At 42.8% G+C, this 20,684-nt stretch overlaps 1 protein-coding gene across 1 annotated transcript in view; it reads left to right on the top strand.

Moving 5' to 3' along the window:
- IQGAP1 (IQ motif containing GTPase activating protein 1) overlaps window positions 1–20,684 on the top strand; it is a 123,600-nt gene that overhangs the window by 69,530 nt on the left and 33,386 nt on the right. Inside the window, 7 exon segments of the mRNA XM_017506110.2 lie at window positions 337–500; window positions 695–855; window positions 1,991–2,115; window positions 4,316–4,479; window positions 17,649–17,739; window positions 17,927–18,094; window positions 19,070–19,212. Coding sequence (XP_017361599.1) covers window positions 337–500; window positions 695–855; window positions 1,991–2,115; window positions 4,316–4,479; window positions 17,649–17,739; window positions 17,927–18,094; window positions 19,070–19,212 — 1,016 coding nt within the window.

Genomic DNA, 20,684 nt, shown 5'->3' with positions numbered 1-20,684 from the left:
CCTGCCTCAGCCTCCTGAGTAGCTGGGATTACAGGCACGCGCCACCATGCCCAGCTCATTTTTTGTATTTTTAGTAGAGACGGGGTTTCACCATGTTGACCAGGGTGGTCTCGATCTCTTGACCTCGTGATCCACCTGCCTCGGCCTCCCAAAGTGCTGGGATTACAGGCTTGAGCCACCGCGCCCGGCCGAGGCTGCTTTTTTAAAGGTGAAAGTTTCCCTTCAAACTTTATGGCTGTTAGCCACAGGATGTAATTTTTTTCCCATGAACATTGGCACCTTCTTCCCCTGAGGGCTCTAAGCCCGCTGTGTTTCTGACTCCTGTTTTCTGCACAGGGTTGGCAGCAGTAGCAGCGATTAATGCTGCCATCCAGAAGGGTGTTGCTGAGAAGACTGTTTTGGAACTGATGAACCCTGAAGCCCAGCTGCCCCAAGTGTATCCATTTGCCGCTGATCTCTATCAGAAGGAGCTGGCTACCCTGCAGCAACAGAGTCCTGAAGTGAGTTCACTGAACCTGTCTTGTTTGTCAGCAAAACTGGGTGGAAGTGAATGTAATACCCACTTCTTCGTGTGGTTAGGTAGAACTTTTTTTGCAGAAACTTGGTTTCCTTATGGTTTTATTAAACTTATAATTCCCTTGGTAATGGAGAACGTCTTTCCTCACTGTTTTCCCTTCTGTTCCTTTCTGTACAGCATAATCTCACCCACCCAGAGCTCTCTGTCGCAGTGGAGATGTTGTCATCAGTGGCCCTAATCAACCGGGCTTTGGAATCAGGAGACATGAACACAGTGTGGAAGCAATTGAGCAGTTCAGTTACTGGCCTTACCAATATTGAGGGAGAAAACTGTCAGAGGTGGGTACCCAGAGTGAAGGGTATGAATCTAGTACAGAGCTGTTCCCTGTGACTTTTCTGTGTCAGTGCTCCTATTTTCTTTCTAGGCATTATGACTTTATTATGGTCATACTTTTGTTTGGTTCTACTTTGATTCATTCAGTTCTTTGTTATGCTGAAAAATATCATGACGGTCCGTTCCTACATATAGAAGTAGATTTACTGAAATGTTACATAGCCAAAATAACTCTATCTTTGACAAAGTTAATAATACTTTTTAAATGTCATCTAACCCTACCTAGTTCATTTTCATTCTTCAGTTGTTCCCAAACTGTCCTTTATAGCTGTTCTGTGGAAAACAGGATCTAGCCTAGGAACATGTATTATATCTAGCTGTTGTGTCCCTTGGGTATCTTTTAATCTAGAATTGTCCCTATCTTTAATTACTGACTCGTTAAAGGGATGGGACCCATTACCATATAAGACATCCTATTTTATGGATAGTTCTAGTTGCTTTCTTATGTTCATCTTATTCCTGTAAATTGGAAATTAGACCTACAGGCTTCTCACAGTTCAGTTCAGCATTTTTGGTGATGTGTATTTCATATTGCCTCTTATCAATAAACATGTAAAACCCATTTTCCCCACCATTAGAGATACTAAGATTGATCCCTGGATTAGGGAGACCACTTATACCTCCCTTGCGTTTTTACATTTTTTCTTCATCCCTATCACATCATCCCTTTTGCGCCATCAGAATATCCGGTTCTCCATTAAGCATTCACCTAATATTTTTAACCCGATTGTTAATCTTTCCTAGGTCAATACCTTCAGGAAAAGTTGCCGAATGAGGATTTGTTCCTCTGTCATTCCTTCTGCATTTGTTAGCTCATGTGTCGCCCTTTTTCTTGTCTGTAGAGGAACTGTTTGAACTGCCGCTGTTGATCTAGAGTTAGTCTTCACATGGAATTTAGTCCATGTAGCAGGATATTGAGCATAAGTGATTTCTGTTGCATTTTTGCACTTCGTTTAAAGTAACTACACAGTTCCAACGCTGGCCTTGAGAATGTATCAAATGGTACCCTAGCAATCTTTGTTTCTTCAATATTTAAAAATGCTGTGCTTAATTGTCTTTTTACTTGGGGGTCTGGGGCAGGTATCTCGATGAGTTGATGAAACTGAAAGCTCAGGCACATGCAGAGAATAATGAATTCATTACATGGAATGATATCCAAGCTTGCGTGGACCATGTGAACCTGGTGGTGCAAGAGGAACATGAGAGTGAGTTATCTTCCTGGTCTCCCCCAATAATGTCACCATTAATGATAATGTGATTCCATGAAGTGGCTCAAAATACTACTCCTAGAAAGACTGTTGAGTGAGAGATTGAAAAATATCTATATAACGCAAAAAGCTAAAGTTGGATATTGTTCTGAGAACACCGGGTAATTGCTATAATTAGGTGTATGTCCAGTAAGAACCAAATTTTCAGGGCAGTGAATTGAACATGATCTGTTCTTTTTAAATGGCGATATAATAAGTAGTTCTGACACTACATGGAATTAAGTCCAGTTGCACAGGTTGAAGGTGTGGTCCTCCACAAAACGCCTCTCGCTTCAGACACCAGCTGAAAGCTGCAGGGTTCCCAGGCCACTGTACTTCTAAACAACTGGCTGCAAATTTGGAGAATCCTTCTACCCTTTCAGGTTTAGTAATTTGCTAGAATGACTCACAGAACTCAAGAAGGTGCTAGACTTAGGATTACAATTTTTTTATGAAATATATAAATCAAGATCAGCTGAAAGAAGAGAATCATCAAGCAATGTCTGTGAGAGTACCCAACATGAAGCTCCTGTGTTCTCAGGATGTGTCACTCTCCTGGCACATTGAAGTGTATCACCAGTCGGGGAAACTCACCTGAGATTTGGGTGTTCAGAGTTTTTATTTGGGCTTCATTACATATGCATGATTGATAGTATTGGCTTTGTAATTAAACTCAGTTTTCGTTTGGCCTCTGCTCCCTGGACATTGGGAGGCCAGGCTGGTATCACATGACCCCAAACCTCAATGGTTGATCTTTCCGGCATGGCCAGCCTTTATCCTGAAACTATCAAGAGGCCAACCAGGGCTGGGTGCAATGGCCCACACCTGTAATCCCAGCAATTTGGGAGGCCGAGGAAGGTAGATCACCTGAGGTCAGGAGTTCGAGACCGGCCTGGCCAACATGATGAAACTCTGTCTCTATTAAAAATACAAAAAATAGGCCGGGCGCGGTGGCTCACGCCTGTAATCCCAGCATTTTGGGAGGCCGAGGCGGGTGGATCACAAGGTCAAGAGATTGAGACCATCCTGGTCAACATGGTGAAACCCCGTCTCTACTAAAAATACAAAAATCAGCTGGGCGTGGTGGCGCGTGCCTGTAATCCCAGCTACTCAGGAGGCTGTGGCAGGAGAATTGCCTGAACCCAGGAGGCAGAGGTTGCGGTGAGCCGAGATTGCGCCATTGCACTCCAGCCTGGGTAACAAGAGCGAAACTCCATCTCAAAAAAAAAAAAAAAATACAAAAAATAACTGGGCATCATGGTGGGTGCCTGTAATCCCAGCTACTCGAGAAGCTGAGACAGGAGAATCACTTGAACCCATGAGGCAGAGGTTGCAGTGAGCCAAGATCGTGCTACTGCACTCCAGCCTGGGCAACAAAGAGGAAAACTCCATCTCAAAACAACAGCAACAAAAAAAGAGGCCAGCCGGGAGCCATTGGTTGGCATAAATTCAGGTGTGGGCAAAGGGGCCCACCATGAATAACAGAGACATACCTATCACTCAGGATATTCCAAGGGTCTTAGAGCCTTCCCCAAAGACAAAGACCAGCCAGACTTTTTATTATATAGCAGAGTCTTTACAAAAGCAGCATGGCTGCCTGAGATAACTGGGGAGTGAACGTTTCTCATTTTAATTTACGTTTCCTGTGAAAAATATTCAACTGATTTAGTGGGAAGAGCCTTGCCTTGCATTACGGAGCCCTGGGCTTGGATCTTTTTTCTACCATTTGTTTGCTGTATAATCTTGGAGAAGAGATTGCTAAGCCTTGATATTTCTTCTATAAAAGTATTGAATTAGTTGGTTTTTTAAGAACTCTTGAACCTTTTTAAGATTCTTTGTGACTCAAGAATGGTTTTGATTATACATTCCAATGCACCTGAAAGCTATACAGTAAGGCCAGTTTCTTCAAAATCCTCATCACTTTTAAGTTAGAGCAGTTAAAAATGAAACGAAAGGACTTGGACATTCAATAGGAATATGAATACAAACGAGTTCAAATGAAACAAACTAATATTTATAAAACAAAAAACAGCGCTGCTTAATTGTAAGTTGCAATCATGGTTACTCTTAGGTAGATTTATGATTAGTTAGCAGGTTTCACGATTGTTTATATACTTCCTTAATTAAAAAAAAAAACTTTCTTTCTCTTTATATTTAGGGATTTTAGCCATTGGTTTAATTAATGAAGCCCTGGATGAAGGTGATGCCCAAAAGACTCTGCAAGCCTTGCAGATTCCTGCAGCTAAACTTGAGGGAGTCCTTGCAGAAGTAGCCCAGCATTACCAAGACACACTGATCAGAGCGAAGAGAGAGAAAGCCCAGGTGAGTGGCATTGGAAGTGTTCTTTCTATTCAGAGCACCTCAGCCCTCCTATAACAAAGGTAGAGGTAGGAATATCTTCTGTGATTCATTCAGTGAATGCTTTCTGGTTACCCTTAGATTCACAGCACTGGAGGGACACAAAAATGTGAGAGACATAGACTCCACCTTCCAGGAGTTCATGGTGTTCTACACATTTGGATTTTTGTTCTTTATTTGTTGTTGACAAGTCTCTTGTGTCTCTTTCTGTAAATTCTTTATTGAAATATAAGATCCAGGGCTTGGCACAGTGGCTCACGCCTATATTTCCAGCACTTTGAGAGCCCAAGGCAGGCAGATCACTTGAGGCCAAGAGTTCAAGACCAGCCTGGCCAACATGGTGAAACCCCATCTCTACTTTAAAAAAAAAAATGCAAAAATTAGCTGGGCATGGTGGTGCGTGCCTCTAATCCCAGCTACTCAGTAGGCTGAGGCACAGGAATTACTTGGGCCTGAGAGCTGGAGGTTGCAGTGAGCCGAGATTGCACCACTGCATTCCAGCCTGGGGGACAGAGCAAGATTCTGTCTCAAAAAAAAAAAAAAAAAGAAATATGGGTATGCAATTGCACAAATTTTCAAAAGGAGGCACACCCGTGTATTTGGCATTCAGATTGTAGGACCCATTACCATAACCACAGAGACCTTCCTCATATCCCCTTTCACCCTTCGCCAGCCTCCATTTGGTGGTAACCACTATACTGATTTCTATGAATAACACCACAGGGGTGGACGTGGTGGCTCACACCATAATTCCAGCACTTTGGGAGGCTGAGGCAGGTGGATTGCCTGAGCTCAGGTGTTCGAGACCACCCTGGGTAACATGGTAAAACCCTGTCTCTACTAAAATACAAAAAAGTAGCCGAGTGTGGTGGCATGAGACTGTAGTCCCAGATACTTGGAGGCTGAGGCAGGAGAATCTCTCAAGCCCCAGAGGTGGAGGTTACAATGAGCCAAGATCGTGCCACTGCACTCCAGCTTGGGCTACAGAGTGAGACTCTGTCTCACAAAAAAGAAAAAAAATAGTTGATTTCTGTTCACTTCCGAGCTGTATTTAAGTGGGATCATACCTTATATGCTCCTTTGTATCCGACTTCTGTTGCCCTAAATAATGTTAGTGGTATGCATCCATGTGGTGGCATGGAGCCGTCCTTCGTTCATTCTCATTGTTGTGTACTACTTTATTGTGTGGTCATATATTACTGGTGAAGTTTTTTTTTTTTTCTTCAGATTGTTGTAAATACTGCTTTTTTCTGAGACAGTCCTGCTCTGTCACCCAGGCTGGAGTGCAGTGGCGTGATCTCAGCTCACTGCAACCTCACCTCCCAGGTTGAAGCGATTCTCCTGCCTCAACCTCCTCAGTACCTAGAATTATAGGCGAGAGCCACCATACCTGGCTAATTTTTTTTTTTTTTTGTATATTTAGTAGAGATGGGGTTTCATCATGCTAGCCAGGTTGGTGTCAAACTCCTGACCTCAAATGATCTGCATGCCTCAGCGTCCGAAAGTGTTGGGAATAACTGGCATGAGCCCCCACACATGGCCTTTTGGTTAAAAAAATATATATGTGCATTTCTGTTAGGAATACATTTTGGAGAGGAGTTACGGCAACAGAGAATACCTGTATGTGAAGCTTTTTTTTTTTTTTTTGAGATAGAGTTTCGCTCTTGTTGCCGAGGCTAGAGTGCAATGGCACAATCTTGGCTCACCACAACCTTTGCCTCCTGGGTTCAAGCAATTCTTCTGCCTCAGTCTCCCGAGTAGCTGGGACTACAGGTGCATGCCACCATGCCCAGCTAATTTTTCTATTTTTTTTTAGTAGAGATGGGGTTTCACTGTGTTGACCAGGATGGTCTCAATCTCTTGATCTCGTGATCCGCCCACCTCGGCATCCCAAAGTGCTGGGATTACAAAGCATGAGCCACCACGCCTGGCCATATGTGAAGCTTTAATAGATAATGTCATGAGGTTTTTTTAATCACAGCTTAATTGACACATAATTCTCATATCATACAATTCAGTATGAATGGTCTTGAGTATGTTGGTAGAATTGTGCAGTCATCACCATAGTCAGCGTTTGAACATTTTCATCACCCCAAGAGGAGCTCATTTCCCTCGATCTCCCCCAGCCCTGGGCAACCATCAGACTCCTGCCTTGTCTATGGGTTTGTCTATTCTGAACATTTCATATAAATGGAATTAAGCAATGCATGGTCCTTTGTGACTGGCTTCTTTTAGCTTAGTTTATCCGATTTGTAGCATCAGCACTTCATTTCTTTTTATTGCTGAATAATATTCCGTTGTGTGGTTATGCCACATTTTATACTCATGAGTTGATGACACATGGATTATTTCCACCTTACCACATTTTTTTTTTTTTTTTGAGACGGAGTTTCGCTGTTGTTGCCCAGACTGGAGTGCAATGGCACGATCTCGGCTCACCGCAACCTCCGCCTCCTGGGTTCAAGCAATTCTCCTGCCTCAGCCTCCCGAGTAGCTGGGACTACAGGCACGCACCATCATGCCCAGCTAATTTTTGTATTTTTAGTAGAGACGGGGTTTCACCTTGTTGACCAGGATGGTCTTGATCTCTTGACCTCGTGATCCACCCGCCTCGGCCTCCCAAAGTGCTGGGATTATAGGCATGAGCCACCGCGCCCAGCCACCACATTTTATTTATCCGTTCATGAGTTGATTACATATGAATTATTTACACTTTATCTATTCATGACTTGATAGACATACTGTTTTTTTCCACTGTGGCTATTAGGAATAATGCGATTATGAAGATAAAGTTGTTCAAAGTAATTGTAACACAGACTCATGTTTAAAATGTTTGTCTTACCTGCCACCTAGTTTGCTGAGGAAATTGACAAGGTTTCTCCCTGTTTTTATGCTGTTGCTGTCCAGGAAGTTGCCTTGTATGTAGTAGGCTCTCAAATATTTGTTGATTACAGCATAATTACATCTGTTTTTCTAATTGTGATTGATCTCCCTTTTAAGTGCTTACTAAGTAACAACAACTGGATAGAACCATAGCCTTCAGAAGATTCCTGAAGTGAGGCAGCCAGAGGAAGGGCTGAAAGACATTTTCAATTCTGAGAAGCCAGAAGCATAAAAACAGACCAAGGGTTTAGTGTATTGGAGCTTTTTGCACACTGACACTCGTGTGGGCTCTGTAAGTTTGGGTGAAGGGTGGAGGAGTGGGTAATTTTATATGCTGATAATATTGTGATGTTGACAGATCTTTGATTACATTGCCATGGCATTTGTTGACACTACCCTGTCCTAATCCTGCAAATGTAGTATCTGATAGGGAGTACCAAGTGTCATTTAAGAGACATTATTTTGCAGAATGTCACTTGATGCTATGGAGAAGGTTGAATCACAACTGCTATTTCATAGCCAGGAAATTGAGATCAGCTGATTTTATTTACTCAGATGAGAAGTAGTTAGCTCCAGGGAAACTAGAAATGGAAGTCTCTGTCTTTGACTCATTTTATTGGATTGGTGTTTGCCAAAGTTGGCCAGTCATCAGAACGTTGAAAAAGTCATTTTGAAAATACAAGATTCCTAAGCTTAAAGTCTAATTCTACTGATGCAGAATCTCTAATATGGTGTCAGGTTACTATGATTCTGTGTATGCTGCTGGTAATAATGTTGGGTTTTGCTGCTGGGAAAGCCTAAAAGGAGCCTTATATCTGACTGTGAGAGGAGTGGAGTTTGGGAGAATAAGCTAGGTTGTCTTCCATATCTAAAAAGGGAAGTAGATTGAGGATATAACTTGTATAGCTGTCACTCATGCTAAAAGGCTGTGGGCGCCTTTTGTTTGGGTCATCAGAGTTAAACTTTTCAAGGATGTGACTAGAGTTTGAAGCATTTCCTTTTGCTGTGGAATAACTTTTCAAACTTCATCAAAGGCGGAGGAAGTCGGGGGAAGTCAAAGGAAAAGCTGCTTAACATTGCCAGGCCCAGCTGGGTGAACTACACATTGGGTGTTTTTGTTTTAAGGCATCACCTGAGCATCTGAGTCTCCATAGCCATTTGGGAGTGTCTTTAAAAATACTTCTCACTGAGTTCCAAATTTAGCAACCAAAAGATCTTAATTTAAATTTGGTCTGTAGTTTTATTTTCTTCTGATACCTTTGTGTTTGGTTTTGGTATCAGTGTAACACTGGCCTCATGACCTGGAATATTCCTTTCATATTTTGAAAGAGTTTGTAAAGGATTAGCTAATTCTTTAAACATTTGGTACAAGTCACCAGTGAAACCACATGGTTCGGAGTTCTGTGTGTGGGGGGGGGATTTTTTTGTTTTGTTTTGAGCTGCAATACTGTTACAGGAAAGGCGTCCCGATCCAGACCCCAAGAGAGGGTTCTTGGATCTCACAGAAGAAGGAATTTAGGGTGAGTCCATAAAGTGGGAGCAAGCTTATTAAGAAAGTGAAGGAATAAAAGAATGGCTACTCCATAGACAGAGCAGCCCTGAGGGCCGCTGTTTGCCAATTTTTATGGTTATTGTCTGATGATATGCTAAACATCGGTGAATTGTTCATGCTTCCACTTTTTAGAGCATATAGGGTAACTTCCTGATGTTACCATGGCATTTGTAAACTGTCATGGCGCTGGCGGGAGTGTAGCAGCGAGGACGACCAGAGGTCAGCACCCTGGTTTTGGTGAGTTTTAGCCAGTTTCCTTACTGCAAAATGTTTTATCAGCAAGGTCTTTATGACCTGTATCCTGTGCCAACCTCCTATCTCATTCGGTGACTTAGAATGCCTAACTGTCTGGGAATGCAGCCTGGTGGGTTTCAGCCTCATTTTACCCAGCTCCTAGTCAAGATGTAGTTCCTCTGGTTCACACGCCTCTAACAATACAAATGGACAGTTTTACTGATTGTTACCTCCTAACATATCCTCCTAGTCGAAGATACGGATTGCTGTGGTTTCCAGCAGGGATCTCAAATGCAAAGGGAAGTGAAGGAAATGGTGAAATCTAAAAGGCACTTCATAGTGAAACCAAACACCATGTTTACTAGAACCATTGCAAATGAATGCCAAAGATGTAGAATTACATTTCCACACCACTAGCACAGCATAAATCATCTTTCGACAAAAATAATAAGTTATATTATTAATTGTGTTCAGCAGGGTGACAGGCAGGTCCATTCATTGCATTGCACAGGGGACCTTGTGAAGGGGAAGGCTGTTGATGCCGGCATGGGGCACAGGGCTAAGAGCACTGGCTGAAGGGAGCTGATGCATGCTTTCTGTTTCAATCCTAGGGACAGGTGGTGGCCTCCTGGCCTGTCCCAAGTGAGACTGCAGCTGCCCCCTCTTCCTCTTCCTGCCCGCCTAATCTTCTCTTCTTGTCTTGTCTGTTTGCATCTTCCGGGCCATTATTGTGAGAGGCTGCCTGGCCAAGTGCATGGACTCCCTGCACTTGACTTCTCAGCCACCACAGCAAGGGAATAAGCTTGTGTTGCTTGTAATTGGCCAACAGAAGAAGCAGTGTTAGTGACAGGGTAATGGGGGATCCTTGTGTAATGTCTTGCTTGGGTAGCTTTTTCATAGGGGTAAAAATCAAAGTGTTATGTTTATGGTAGTCCACTGCAGTTAAAGAAACTTGAGGCAAACCATGGTCATACTAGGATCTGGGGAGCGTGAAGTCTGGAAACAACATGATTCTCTCACTGTCTCTGTGCGTCTGGGGGAAGTGGACGAAGAGGACTGACCAAGGGAGACTATCTGAATTGGATTGTCAAGTGAGATTTTTGCTTCGGTAAAGTTTTACACATAATGTAGGAAGGTACTCAGAGGAAGTGATCACATTTCTACTTGTCAAGTTGATTAATCTACCAGAAAACTATAATGTTTACATCATCCATGTCATTATTCTCAGCCTCAACCACCTGATGGAAATTGGTGCACACATCACAACAGCAATCTCTGTAATTTGAACTTGCCCTCTTCATCTGTCGTGGTGTATTCTCTGTGAATGCTGCAATCATTGTGGCCTACCTCTCCCACTGCAGTACCCTGTTCGGGTTCTCCATTTACAGAAGACTGCATGCCATAGCACCTGTAGGTGGTTCCATACCCCGTGATGGTGATCTTCAGCCTCTGGCCTTCCTGCACCTCGGTCATTTATGAGAATGGCTCAAACTGAAATTCTTTCATCATGGGTTTGAAGTAATACTGGCCAGGGCTCAGGTTTGAGACTGTCAGAATGCCATTGTCTTGAGTCAAGAGGTTGAAAAAATAACACACCACTGCTAAGGGATAAGAAGAGCCTAGGAGGCCGGGCGCGGTGGCTCAAGCCTGTAATCCCAGCACTGTGGGAGGCCGAGGCGGGTGGATCACGAGGTCAAGAGATCGAGACCATCCTGGTCAACATGGTGAAACCCCGTCTCTACTAAAAATACAAAAAATGAGCTGGGCATGGTGGTGTGTGCCTGTAATCCCAGCAACTCAGGAGGCTGAGGCAGGAGAATTGCCTGAACCCAGGAGGCGGAGGTTGCGGTGAGCCGAGATCGCGCCATTGCACTCCAGCCTGGGTAACAAGAGTGAAACTCCGTCTCAAAAAAAAAAAAAGAAAAAAAGAAGAGCCTAGGGAAAGGCTGGTCATCTTTAGCTTCTGTGTCAGAGCTTACGCTTACCAAGGCCTATGATTCCTTCCACCATCGTCAGAACATAGCTCTCTCTCCGTGAGGTCACTGTGCAGGAGGCTGACACTGTTGACACCTTTGTCATCAGTAAAGACTGTGATCAGGGGTGAACTCGCCCCCTTTTCACTGACAGTCTTGACTGCTTCCAACTCTGGGTGAATCTGGCCTTCTGAAAACAGATCTGACTGCCCATGGCATAGTTTTCGATTCCCAAGTCCTCTCTCTGTACTTGTTATAGGTCTATTACAGATTTTCTTTAAGTATTATTTCTGCCCATTTCTCTGTCCTTGCCTTCTAGGCATATATTGGTTATGATTTGAGGCTTTGTCTATTTTCCTTCATTCTTTTTGATCCTCAGACTAGATAATGGCAATTGACGTTAAGATTAAAAATAAAATATCTTCAAGTTTCCTTATTCTTTTTTCTGCTTGCTCAGATTTGCTGTTGAGTCCCTCTAGTGAATTTTTCATTTGTTATTGTACATTTCAACTCCAGAATTTTTGATATGTTATTTAAAAATTAATTTCAATCTCTTTATTGATATTCTTTATATGGTGAGATATTCTCATACTTAAGTTCAGTAGACGTGGTTTCCTTTATAGTTCTTTGCACAAATTGAGAATAGCTGATTGAAGTCTTTGTCTAGAAGCCCATCTTGGGGCTTCCTTAGGGATAATTTCTGTTGTCTGCTTTATCCCCCTATGTGTAGATCTGCCTTCTTGGTTCATTGCATGTCTTGTAATTTTTTTTTAACCAGGCACTTTAGTAATAAAGTGTGGCAGCCCTGGAAATCAGATTCCACCCTCTCTTGAGGGTTTGTTCTTGTCACTGTTTGTGGTTTAGTGATTTCTCTGTAAAGTCTGTATGCTTGGTCGTATCCATCCATTGAAATCTCTGCTTGGTTAGTTAGTGGTCGGCTGATGGTTAAAAAGAGTTTCCTTCAGTGCCTAGAACCAGTAAGACAGATCTTTGCTGGGGGGCTCTGTGTGCATGTTGGGGCACACCTTCAACACTCGGCCAGGCAGTTGGCAGTTCTGCTTTAACCCCCACTTCATACTTGCCCAGAGCCTCAAGGTCAGCCAGAGGTGAGAGCTTGGAGCTTTATCAGATCTTTTCTGAGCATGTGCAAAGTCCACACATGCACTGTTGCCCCCTAGATCCCATTCAGGAATATGTCAAGTTGTCAGAAGTTTCCATGAACATCTCATTCTCCAGCTCTTCCTTATAAGGTTTTTAGTCTTTTGTTTGCCTAAACTGTTATCCTTAATGTTTTTGACAAATGCTCCTGGAAAAAAGGCTATTTGCAGTGGATGAGCTCTTGGTCAGGTCAAATAAAGACAGCCTTGCGAGTGTGAGTTCTGAACAGGTCAGCTAATGACAGTTCTCTGGGAATGGGGCTTTGAAGGGGTGGTAGGAGGGGCAGATTGGAATAGGGCAGTTTTAAGCACCACAGAACTCATTGTTCTTACTGAGTTTCAGCTGTTTTTCTTGAATGCACTCCAATTTCTGCAAGCCTTTGGTTTAATCTCTATCTTATTGAAAAAACTGGCCAGGTGCAGCGGCTCCTGTTTGTAATCCCAGCACATTGGAAGGCCAAGGGGGGTGGATAGCTTGAGCCTGGGAATTTGAGACCAGCCTGAGCAAAATGGTAAAACCCCGTCTTTATAAACAATAAAAATATTAGCTGGACATGGTGGTGTGCACCTGTGGTGACAGGCATTTGGGAGGCTGAGAATGGATCACTTGGGCCTGGGGGGCGGAGGTTGCAGTGAGCCAAGATTGTGCCACTGCACTCCAGCCTGGGTGACAAAACAAGACCCTGTCTTTAAAAAAAAAAAAAAAAAAGTCCGGGCACAGTGTCTCACGCCTGTAATCCCAGCACTTTGAGAGGCCAAGGCAGGCAGATCCCGTGAGGCCAGGAGTTCGAAACAGCCCGCCCAACATGGCAAAACCCCATCTCTACTAAAAATACAAAAAATTAGCCGGGTGTGGTGGCAGTCACCTGTAATCCCAGCGACGTGGGAGGCTGAGGCAGAATAATCGCTTGAACCTGGGAGGCAGAGGTTGCAGTGAGCTGAGATCATGCCACTGCATTCCAGCCTGGGCAATAAGAGTGAAACTCCGTGTCAAAAAAAAAGAAAGGAAAACTGATGCTGGTGATTGTTTGCCAGTGGGGTGTGTGTGTGTGTGTGTGTGTGTGTGTGTGTGTGTGTGTTTCATGGTGGAGAGGATTTTCAGAGGTCTTTACCATTTTCATTGATGTTACTTCTCTCTTCATTTAAATTTAGTGCTTGTGGAACTCTTAATAAAAGTGGATTACTAGTCATGAGTAGTAAAGTCTGAATGTAGGACATGGACATCAGGGATCCTCCGCAACTCATTTTATAACTTAATGACTTAGGCCATGTGTGGTGGCTCATACCTATAATCCCAGCACTTTGGGAGGTCAGGGCAGACAGATCACTTGAGGTCAGGAGTTTGAGACCAGCCTGGCCAACATGGCAAAATCCCATCTCTACTAAAAATACAGAAATGAGCTAGGTGTGGTGGCATGCGCCTGTAATCCCAGCTATTCAGGAGGCTGAGGCAGGAGGATTGCTTGAACCCGGGAGTAGGAGGTTGCGGTGAACTGAGATCACACCACTGCACTCCAGCCTGGGTGACAGCAAGACTCCATCTCAGAAAAAAAAAAAAAGGAAGAAAGAGTATGAATGACTTAAATCTCTCTCTAACCTCCATGTGTGTATACGCAGTTGTACACACATTCTTGTAGCTAGTAATGAGCTGGTTCACACCAGCACAACTGGACCAGTTGTTAGGATATTGAAATACTTTTTTGTTTGATATGTTGTTACTGTCCCAACCCTCCCAAATCCGTGCCACCACTCTCCAGTTCTGATTCTTTCCCTGAAATTCCACTATATGGTAACTAAGCCAGCAGTGACCATAAGGACTGTACTCCTTCCTGATTGGTCAGTGCTTGTGTTGTGTAGTTGATAAATGTACAGATTTGTGTATTTGTGTTTAGGTGTGTATGTGATGTATATGTGGTTATATATTTATATATGTAGGATTGAATCTATCATCACACATGCAAACCATGCCACATAGTAAGTAAAGGCTTTTTAAAAGGATTTGAGGGGTGAGAGGTGCCCTTTAGAGGGGTATGTGAGTATGTGCTTTCCATATATGCATGTACATAACATTGTCATTCTTTTGCTGCTTCTCCCTTCCTTTCCCTAGGTTTTGTGGCTTCTTCACCTCTTCTCCCTCCAGTCATTGCCCACTCTTTTTTTTTATTCTGACTTCTGGTCCCTATCTCTTTACCACTTCTGAAATGCAATCAGTGTGTTTCTAAGTGTTAGAGTTGTTAAGGAGCTGTACTTTAATATGTCTTATATAGAATTTTTACAGCAAATCTGTTTTCTCTCCATAATATCTAGCCTGGGTTTTAACACTCTGCTCAGTGATTTGAGTTCATCTTAGATGATCTCTTTAAAACAAATTTTACTGGAAGGATTTGGCTTTTGTCATCTTATTCAGTCTAATTGGAGCAGAAAGAAGCTGTTTCTTCTTACACTGGGATGAGGTAGTGGATGCTGTCTCTCTTTCCTTCTTCATTTTGGTGAGGGGCTTTTCTATGTTATGTTTCCCTGAAACACCTGAGACACCCATCCATTCACTTTTTCTTGCCTTTAATACTATTTATTGCTCTACTAATTTCTTAAGGAGTATGTGTGAAAGGTTTTACTTTAATCTGCGTCAAGCAGGAAAGACTGAATTCTGAATTCTCAGAAAGGTTCTGCCTTCCTCTCTCAATGCTAAACCTCACAGCTTTCCTTACAGCAGATTCTGCTCAGATATCTGATGTATGATTATCCTAAAAGTGAACCAAAATTGGCTTGATTCTGTGGAAATGCTTCGTTTTTATGATGCAAAGATTTTTATGCTGCTTCTGTTAGAGACTGGACCATCAACCCTTTTGCTTATGACTTCTCAATTGAAGTTGTCACAAGCCTGTAGCTGACTCATTGTATTGTCTCACATTGGAACTATTGCCTAGCATTTCCAGCAGTTATTTGTAGGACTCTAGAGGATAGTGTGTGGTCATTTTCTATTTTCAGTAATAGAAAGCAGCTAGTGGTAGGAAGGTACTAGGTTCTGCAGTTTTTAAGTGATTCATTTGTTCTTGCATTCTGTTTTGTTTACTCTTTTCCTTTCCCAAGACTGTGAGCTTCTTAAAATTGGGACAATGCCTCTTAGAATTGCAAGGCCGCACCTCCCATAATGATCTTTCTTTCTAAAATGCTGCATTTAAGAGAAATCACTGCTTTCCATTTCAGATGCTTTCCTTTGGCCTTATCTTGTCACCTGCACTCTTTATAAATTGCAAGGATTGTGGTTCCTTTACTATATGGAATGAAATGTTGTGTCTCTCTCTCTAATAAAACAGCAGGAAAGCCAAGCCTTCCCTAAGATTTTGTGGCTTCAACTGTTGGGCAGCGAAACGTTTCACTTTGCCTCAAAGTTCAGACCCTGCCTCATTAGGACACATAGTTATGGTGATTTACCAAGTTGTTTATTCTGCCTCATTTGTGGCTTGGCACATTATATTCACATCAAGCAATCTAAATGAATTTTTGAGCTGCTGTTTGCACCATTGCTGTTAGCTCAAGCCTCAAGAGTATGCTAATTTTGTTGAGTCTGCCCAGATCACCATAAACATGACTCTCACAATGTGGCCACTTTAAAACATAAAGTGCCTTGTCTTTGCTATAGAAGACTGCCCAGTAATCTGCTGAATTGATGCTTTTTATAAAGACCTTAGAGAGTCATCTTAACAAAGGACCCCCCCCCCCCCACTCTTTGAGATCGTTAAAGCTTACGAAACCTCACTATGACCACAGAAATCTAGCAAGGTATCAGCAGTGGTTTCTGATTCTGACTCTCACACTGAGAGTAGGTAGGAATAGAATTCTGTTGTGCTAACTCTCAGTAACAGTAGCAACTACCTGACTACCTGGGGCTAATCCATAAGCTACTTCCCCAAATCGGAAGATGGCAGCCACATTCTTTTTTTTTTTTTGAGACAGAGTCTTGCTGTGTTACCCAGGCTGGAGTGCAATTGCGTGATCTTGGCTCACTGCAATCTCTGCCTCCCGGGTTCAAGTGATTCTCCTGCCTCAGCCTCCTGAGTAGCTGGGATTACAGGCACATGCCATCACGCCTGGCTAATTTTTGCATTTTTAGCAGAAGCGGGGTTTCTCCATGTTGGCCAGGCTGGTCTTGAACTCTTGACCTCAGGTGATCCGCCTGCCTCAGCCTCCCAAAATGCTAGGATTACAGGTGTGAGCCACCACACCCCACCGGCAGCCACATTCTTGAAAATGGGAAGATACTAAAGGAAGATATTTCTACTAATCTAATTCTGTTTAAAATGTTATTCAGAGCAAATGATCACCAACATGCTCTTTTAAAAAAGAAAATTATCTAAACAAATTTAGGAAGAGGAAAGTAAGTGACCTCCAGTACATCATACATCATCTCTGTCCCCAGTAGTCAACTCAGACTATACTGCGGGGCTTTTGTTAGCTGTACTAAAGAAAGTAATCACAATATTCAGTATGTTTCTGTGTGAAAATGTACCTTTAAGTTCCCAGTAACTGATTTAACATTCAAGTTTTAGGGTATCAGCTGGTGAGAAATGTAGATTGCCTGTAGTGACTCCTGGCTTTAAATGTGATAATTCAAAGGTTCTGGTTAAAATAAGACTTGACAGTCTTAGTCTTAGAGAGCATTGACTTCCTCAGAATATTGTATATTCATATATATATATATATATACCCTAGCCCATGTCGTTAAAGTCCATGGACCCCTTCCCAGTCCATCTGGGCCTCTTGCCCCTTCTAGCTGTTCACGACCTCCTGAACCACTTAAATTCATCTTTGTATAATTTTCACCTACATCTGAGCCATTTCCCTTTAGCTTATGACCTTTACCAATTTGTTTGTTTGTTTTGGCAGCAGGGTCTTACTCTGTTGCCCAGGCTGGAGGGCAGTGAGAAGAACATGGCTCACTGCAGCCTAACCTCCTGGACTTAAGCAGTCCTTCTGCCTCAGCCTCCCTAGTAGCCAGGACTATAGGCATGTACTACCATGCCTGGCTAATTTTTAAGAGAAATAGGATCTCAGTACGTTGCCCAGGCTGGTCTTAAACTCCTGGGATCAAGCATTCCACTTGCCTCAGCTTTTCAAAGTGTTAGATTACAGGTGCAAGTCACTGCACCCAACCTTTTACCAGTTTTTTGATGCCTACTTCTTCCATTTGAGTAACCCATGTGTCTCATATTTTTTAAGCCTGTTCTTCCATATCCATATTTAATTTAGTCTGAGAAGCCCTCCTATCACACGTATATTATATGTACCCCGATTTTGTGACTTCAATATTGTTTTGCTTTTAATGATATGTAGGAAACCCAGGATGAGTCAGCTGTGCTGTGGTTGGATGAAATTCAAGGTGGAATCTGGCAGTCCAACAAAGACACCCAAGAAGCCCAGAAGTGTATGTATAACCTGTTTTGTTTCTGTTTTGGTGGAGGCTGGGGTGACAAGGTACTCCATATCTCAGTATTCAGCTTGACCAAGATAGGTATGCGGGAACAATTTGCCAGTAGACATAGTTAGGTGAACCAGCGTGTGAATTTAGACACTTTATAAACTATTCTGGTAACAATTCTTTCCTGGAATAGTTGCCTTAGGAATCTTTGCCATTAATGAAGCAGTAGAAAGTGGTGATGTTGGCAAAACACTGAGTGCCCTTCGTTCCCCTGATGTTGGCTTATATGGAGTCATCCCTGAATGTGGTGAAACTTACCAGAGTGACCTTGCTGAAGCAAAGAAGAAAAAACAGGCAGCGGGTGAGTTCTGGGATAATACTTTTGTGCCCTGAAGCTAAGCCTTGAGTAGAGGAGAGGGATAAGCTATGAGGAAAGACCTTTTAGTGTGTAGACGTACACTACTTAGGATTTTTTTTTTTTTTTTTTTGGAGACAGTCTTGTTCTGTCACCAGGCTAGAGTGCAGTAGCACGATCTCGGCTCACTGCAACCTCCGCCTCCCAGGTTTAAGCAATTCCTCTGCCTCAGCCCCCGAGTAGCTGGGACTACAGGTGCACATCACCATGCCTGGCTAATTTTTTGTAGTGTAATAGAGACGGTGTTACACCATGTTGACCAAGCTGGTCTCAAGCTACTGACCTTGTGATCTGCCCCCGCCTTGGCCTCCCAAAATGCTGGGATTACAGGTGTGAGCCACCACACCTGGCCTTAGGCTCATTTTAAAGGAGATAAAATCCCTATTTTTGAAACTATCTTTTTTCCCCCTTTGTGGACAGCTATGTTAACAAGGCCAATTTTCTGAGAATGTGGGATGGATCAAAATATCTATCTTTCACAGAGTAGAGTAGCTGTGATTAAGCCTATAGGCAATTAAAAGTAGTTTGTAGAAAGAGATAGAAATAAGATTTCTTATCCCATTTTATGGACTTTTAAAAGTGGAAAAACTGGAGAGGCTGAATGGTTGCAAATTTTTTAAAATACACAGGCCTTAAACTGGGCTTTGGAATGAACAAAGTTAATCATGGTTAATTCCATAATTAGACTTCATAGGTATTTTCTTCTTACATTATAGACATAAATGAGCTAAATTAGACATTACAAAGCCATAATTTAATGGGAGCTTAGGATGCCCCTTTACTCTCACAGATCCAAGGAGCAGCTTTTGAGTGGTCTTCATTTAGACTCTGAGACCTGACTGTAATAATCCTGCAGTCCTGGACTTACAGCTCGGGAGTATGTCTCTGGGTGTCTTCTATCTTTCCTTTATTTTCTGCCAGGAGATAATGACAGCAAGTGGGTGAAGCACTGGGTGAAAGGTGGATATTATTATTACCACAATCTGGAGACCCAGGAAGGAGGATGGGACGAACCCCCAAATTTTGTGCAAAATTCTATGCAGCTTTCTCGGGAGGAGATCCAGGTAGGCACCTTTCTTCACTTAAGAAGCTGAGAGAAAGTGTTTTCAAGCTATAATATTAATTAAGAGGAAAAGAGCATGCGGTCAGAGACCCTAGACTAAAATTGAGGTTATGTAATGAACTGTTTTGCAGTAATTTTTTTTTGTAGTGGTTGGGGAATGACTATGGCCTGAATTAGTAAAACATCTGAATTGTAGAATTAAGTGATATAAAACCATGTGCTAAGAAAACTTAGATGATCCAGAGAAGAAAAATGAAAAGTTCCTGACTCCTCATTAAATACAACTACTTTAATCTCTCCCAGTTTATATTTTCAGTCTCTGTTCTGACTATTCCACAAATTGTATTAGCTACAACCTGCACTTTCAAATTAAGTTAGCATTTCATAGGGCTTTTAAAGTACATTTTCATCTTCTGTTTCTTTGCTTATGCTATTCCATTCAACAGTTTGTTTGTTTGTTTGTTTGTTTGTTTGTTTGTTTGTTTGTTTTTGAGTCTCACTGTGTCACCCAGGCTGGAATGCAGTGGCACAGTCTCGGCTCACCACAAACTCAACCTCCCTGGATTAAAGTGATTCTCCTGCCTCAGCCTCCTAAGTAGCTGGGATCGCAGGCATGCACCACCACACCTGGCTAATTTTGTAATTTTAGTAGAGATGAGGTTTTGCCCTCTTGGCCAGGCTGGTCTTGAACTCCTGGCCTCAAATGATTCACCTGCCTCAGCCTCCCAAAGTGCTAGGATTATAGGCATGAGCCAGCACAGCCAGCCCATTCAGCAATTATTTAATACCTCCTTAAATGTAGCAGGTACTCTTGTAAGCAATGAGGATATAGCCATGAACAAAACAAAGTCTCTGCTGTCATGAAATGCCTCTCCCCTGCCATCTCTAGCTGTCAAAGTTCTGTCCTTCCCTTTGTACTGATTCTTGGTATAAAAAAAGAAAGAAAAAATTCAGGCTGGGCTAACACCAGCAATCCTAGCCCTTTGGGAGGCCAAAGCAAAAAGACTGCTTGAGACCAGCTTGGGCAAAATACAAAAATTAGCTGGGTGTGGTGGTGTGTGTCTGTGATTCCAGCTACTTGGGAGGACGAGAGGGGAGGATCAGTTGAGCCTGGGAGCTCAAGGCTGCAATGAGCCATGAACACCACTGCACTCCAGCCTGGGCAACAGAGCAAAACACTGTCTCAAAAAAAAATGAAATTTAATTTAAAAATTCAGTCCTCCAAGCACACCCATCTTAAGTCACCTCCTCCATGAAACTTTTAAAAATTTCCTTTCCTGGCTGGGCGCGGTGGCTCAAGCCTGTAATCCCAGCACTTTGGGAGGCCGAGGTGGGTGGATCACAAGGTCAAGAGATCAAGACCATCCTGGTCAACACGGTGAAACCCCGTCTCTACTAAAACTACAAAAAATTAGCTGGGCATGGTGGCACGTGCCTGTAGTCCCAGCTACTCAGGAGGCTGAGGCAGGAGAA

The sequence above is a fragment of the Cebus imitator genome, unplaced genomic scaffold (assembly GCF_001604975.1).
Source record: "Cebus imitator isolate Cc_AM_T3 unplaced genomic scaffold, Cebus_imitator-1.0 Scaffold348, whole genome shotgun sequence".
NCBI lineage: Eukaryota > Metazoa > Chordata > Mammalia > Primates > Cebidae > Cebus > Cebus imitator.
This window is presented reverse-complemented; position numbering and strand designations above follow the sequence as displayed.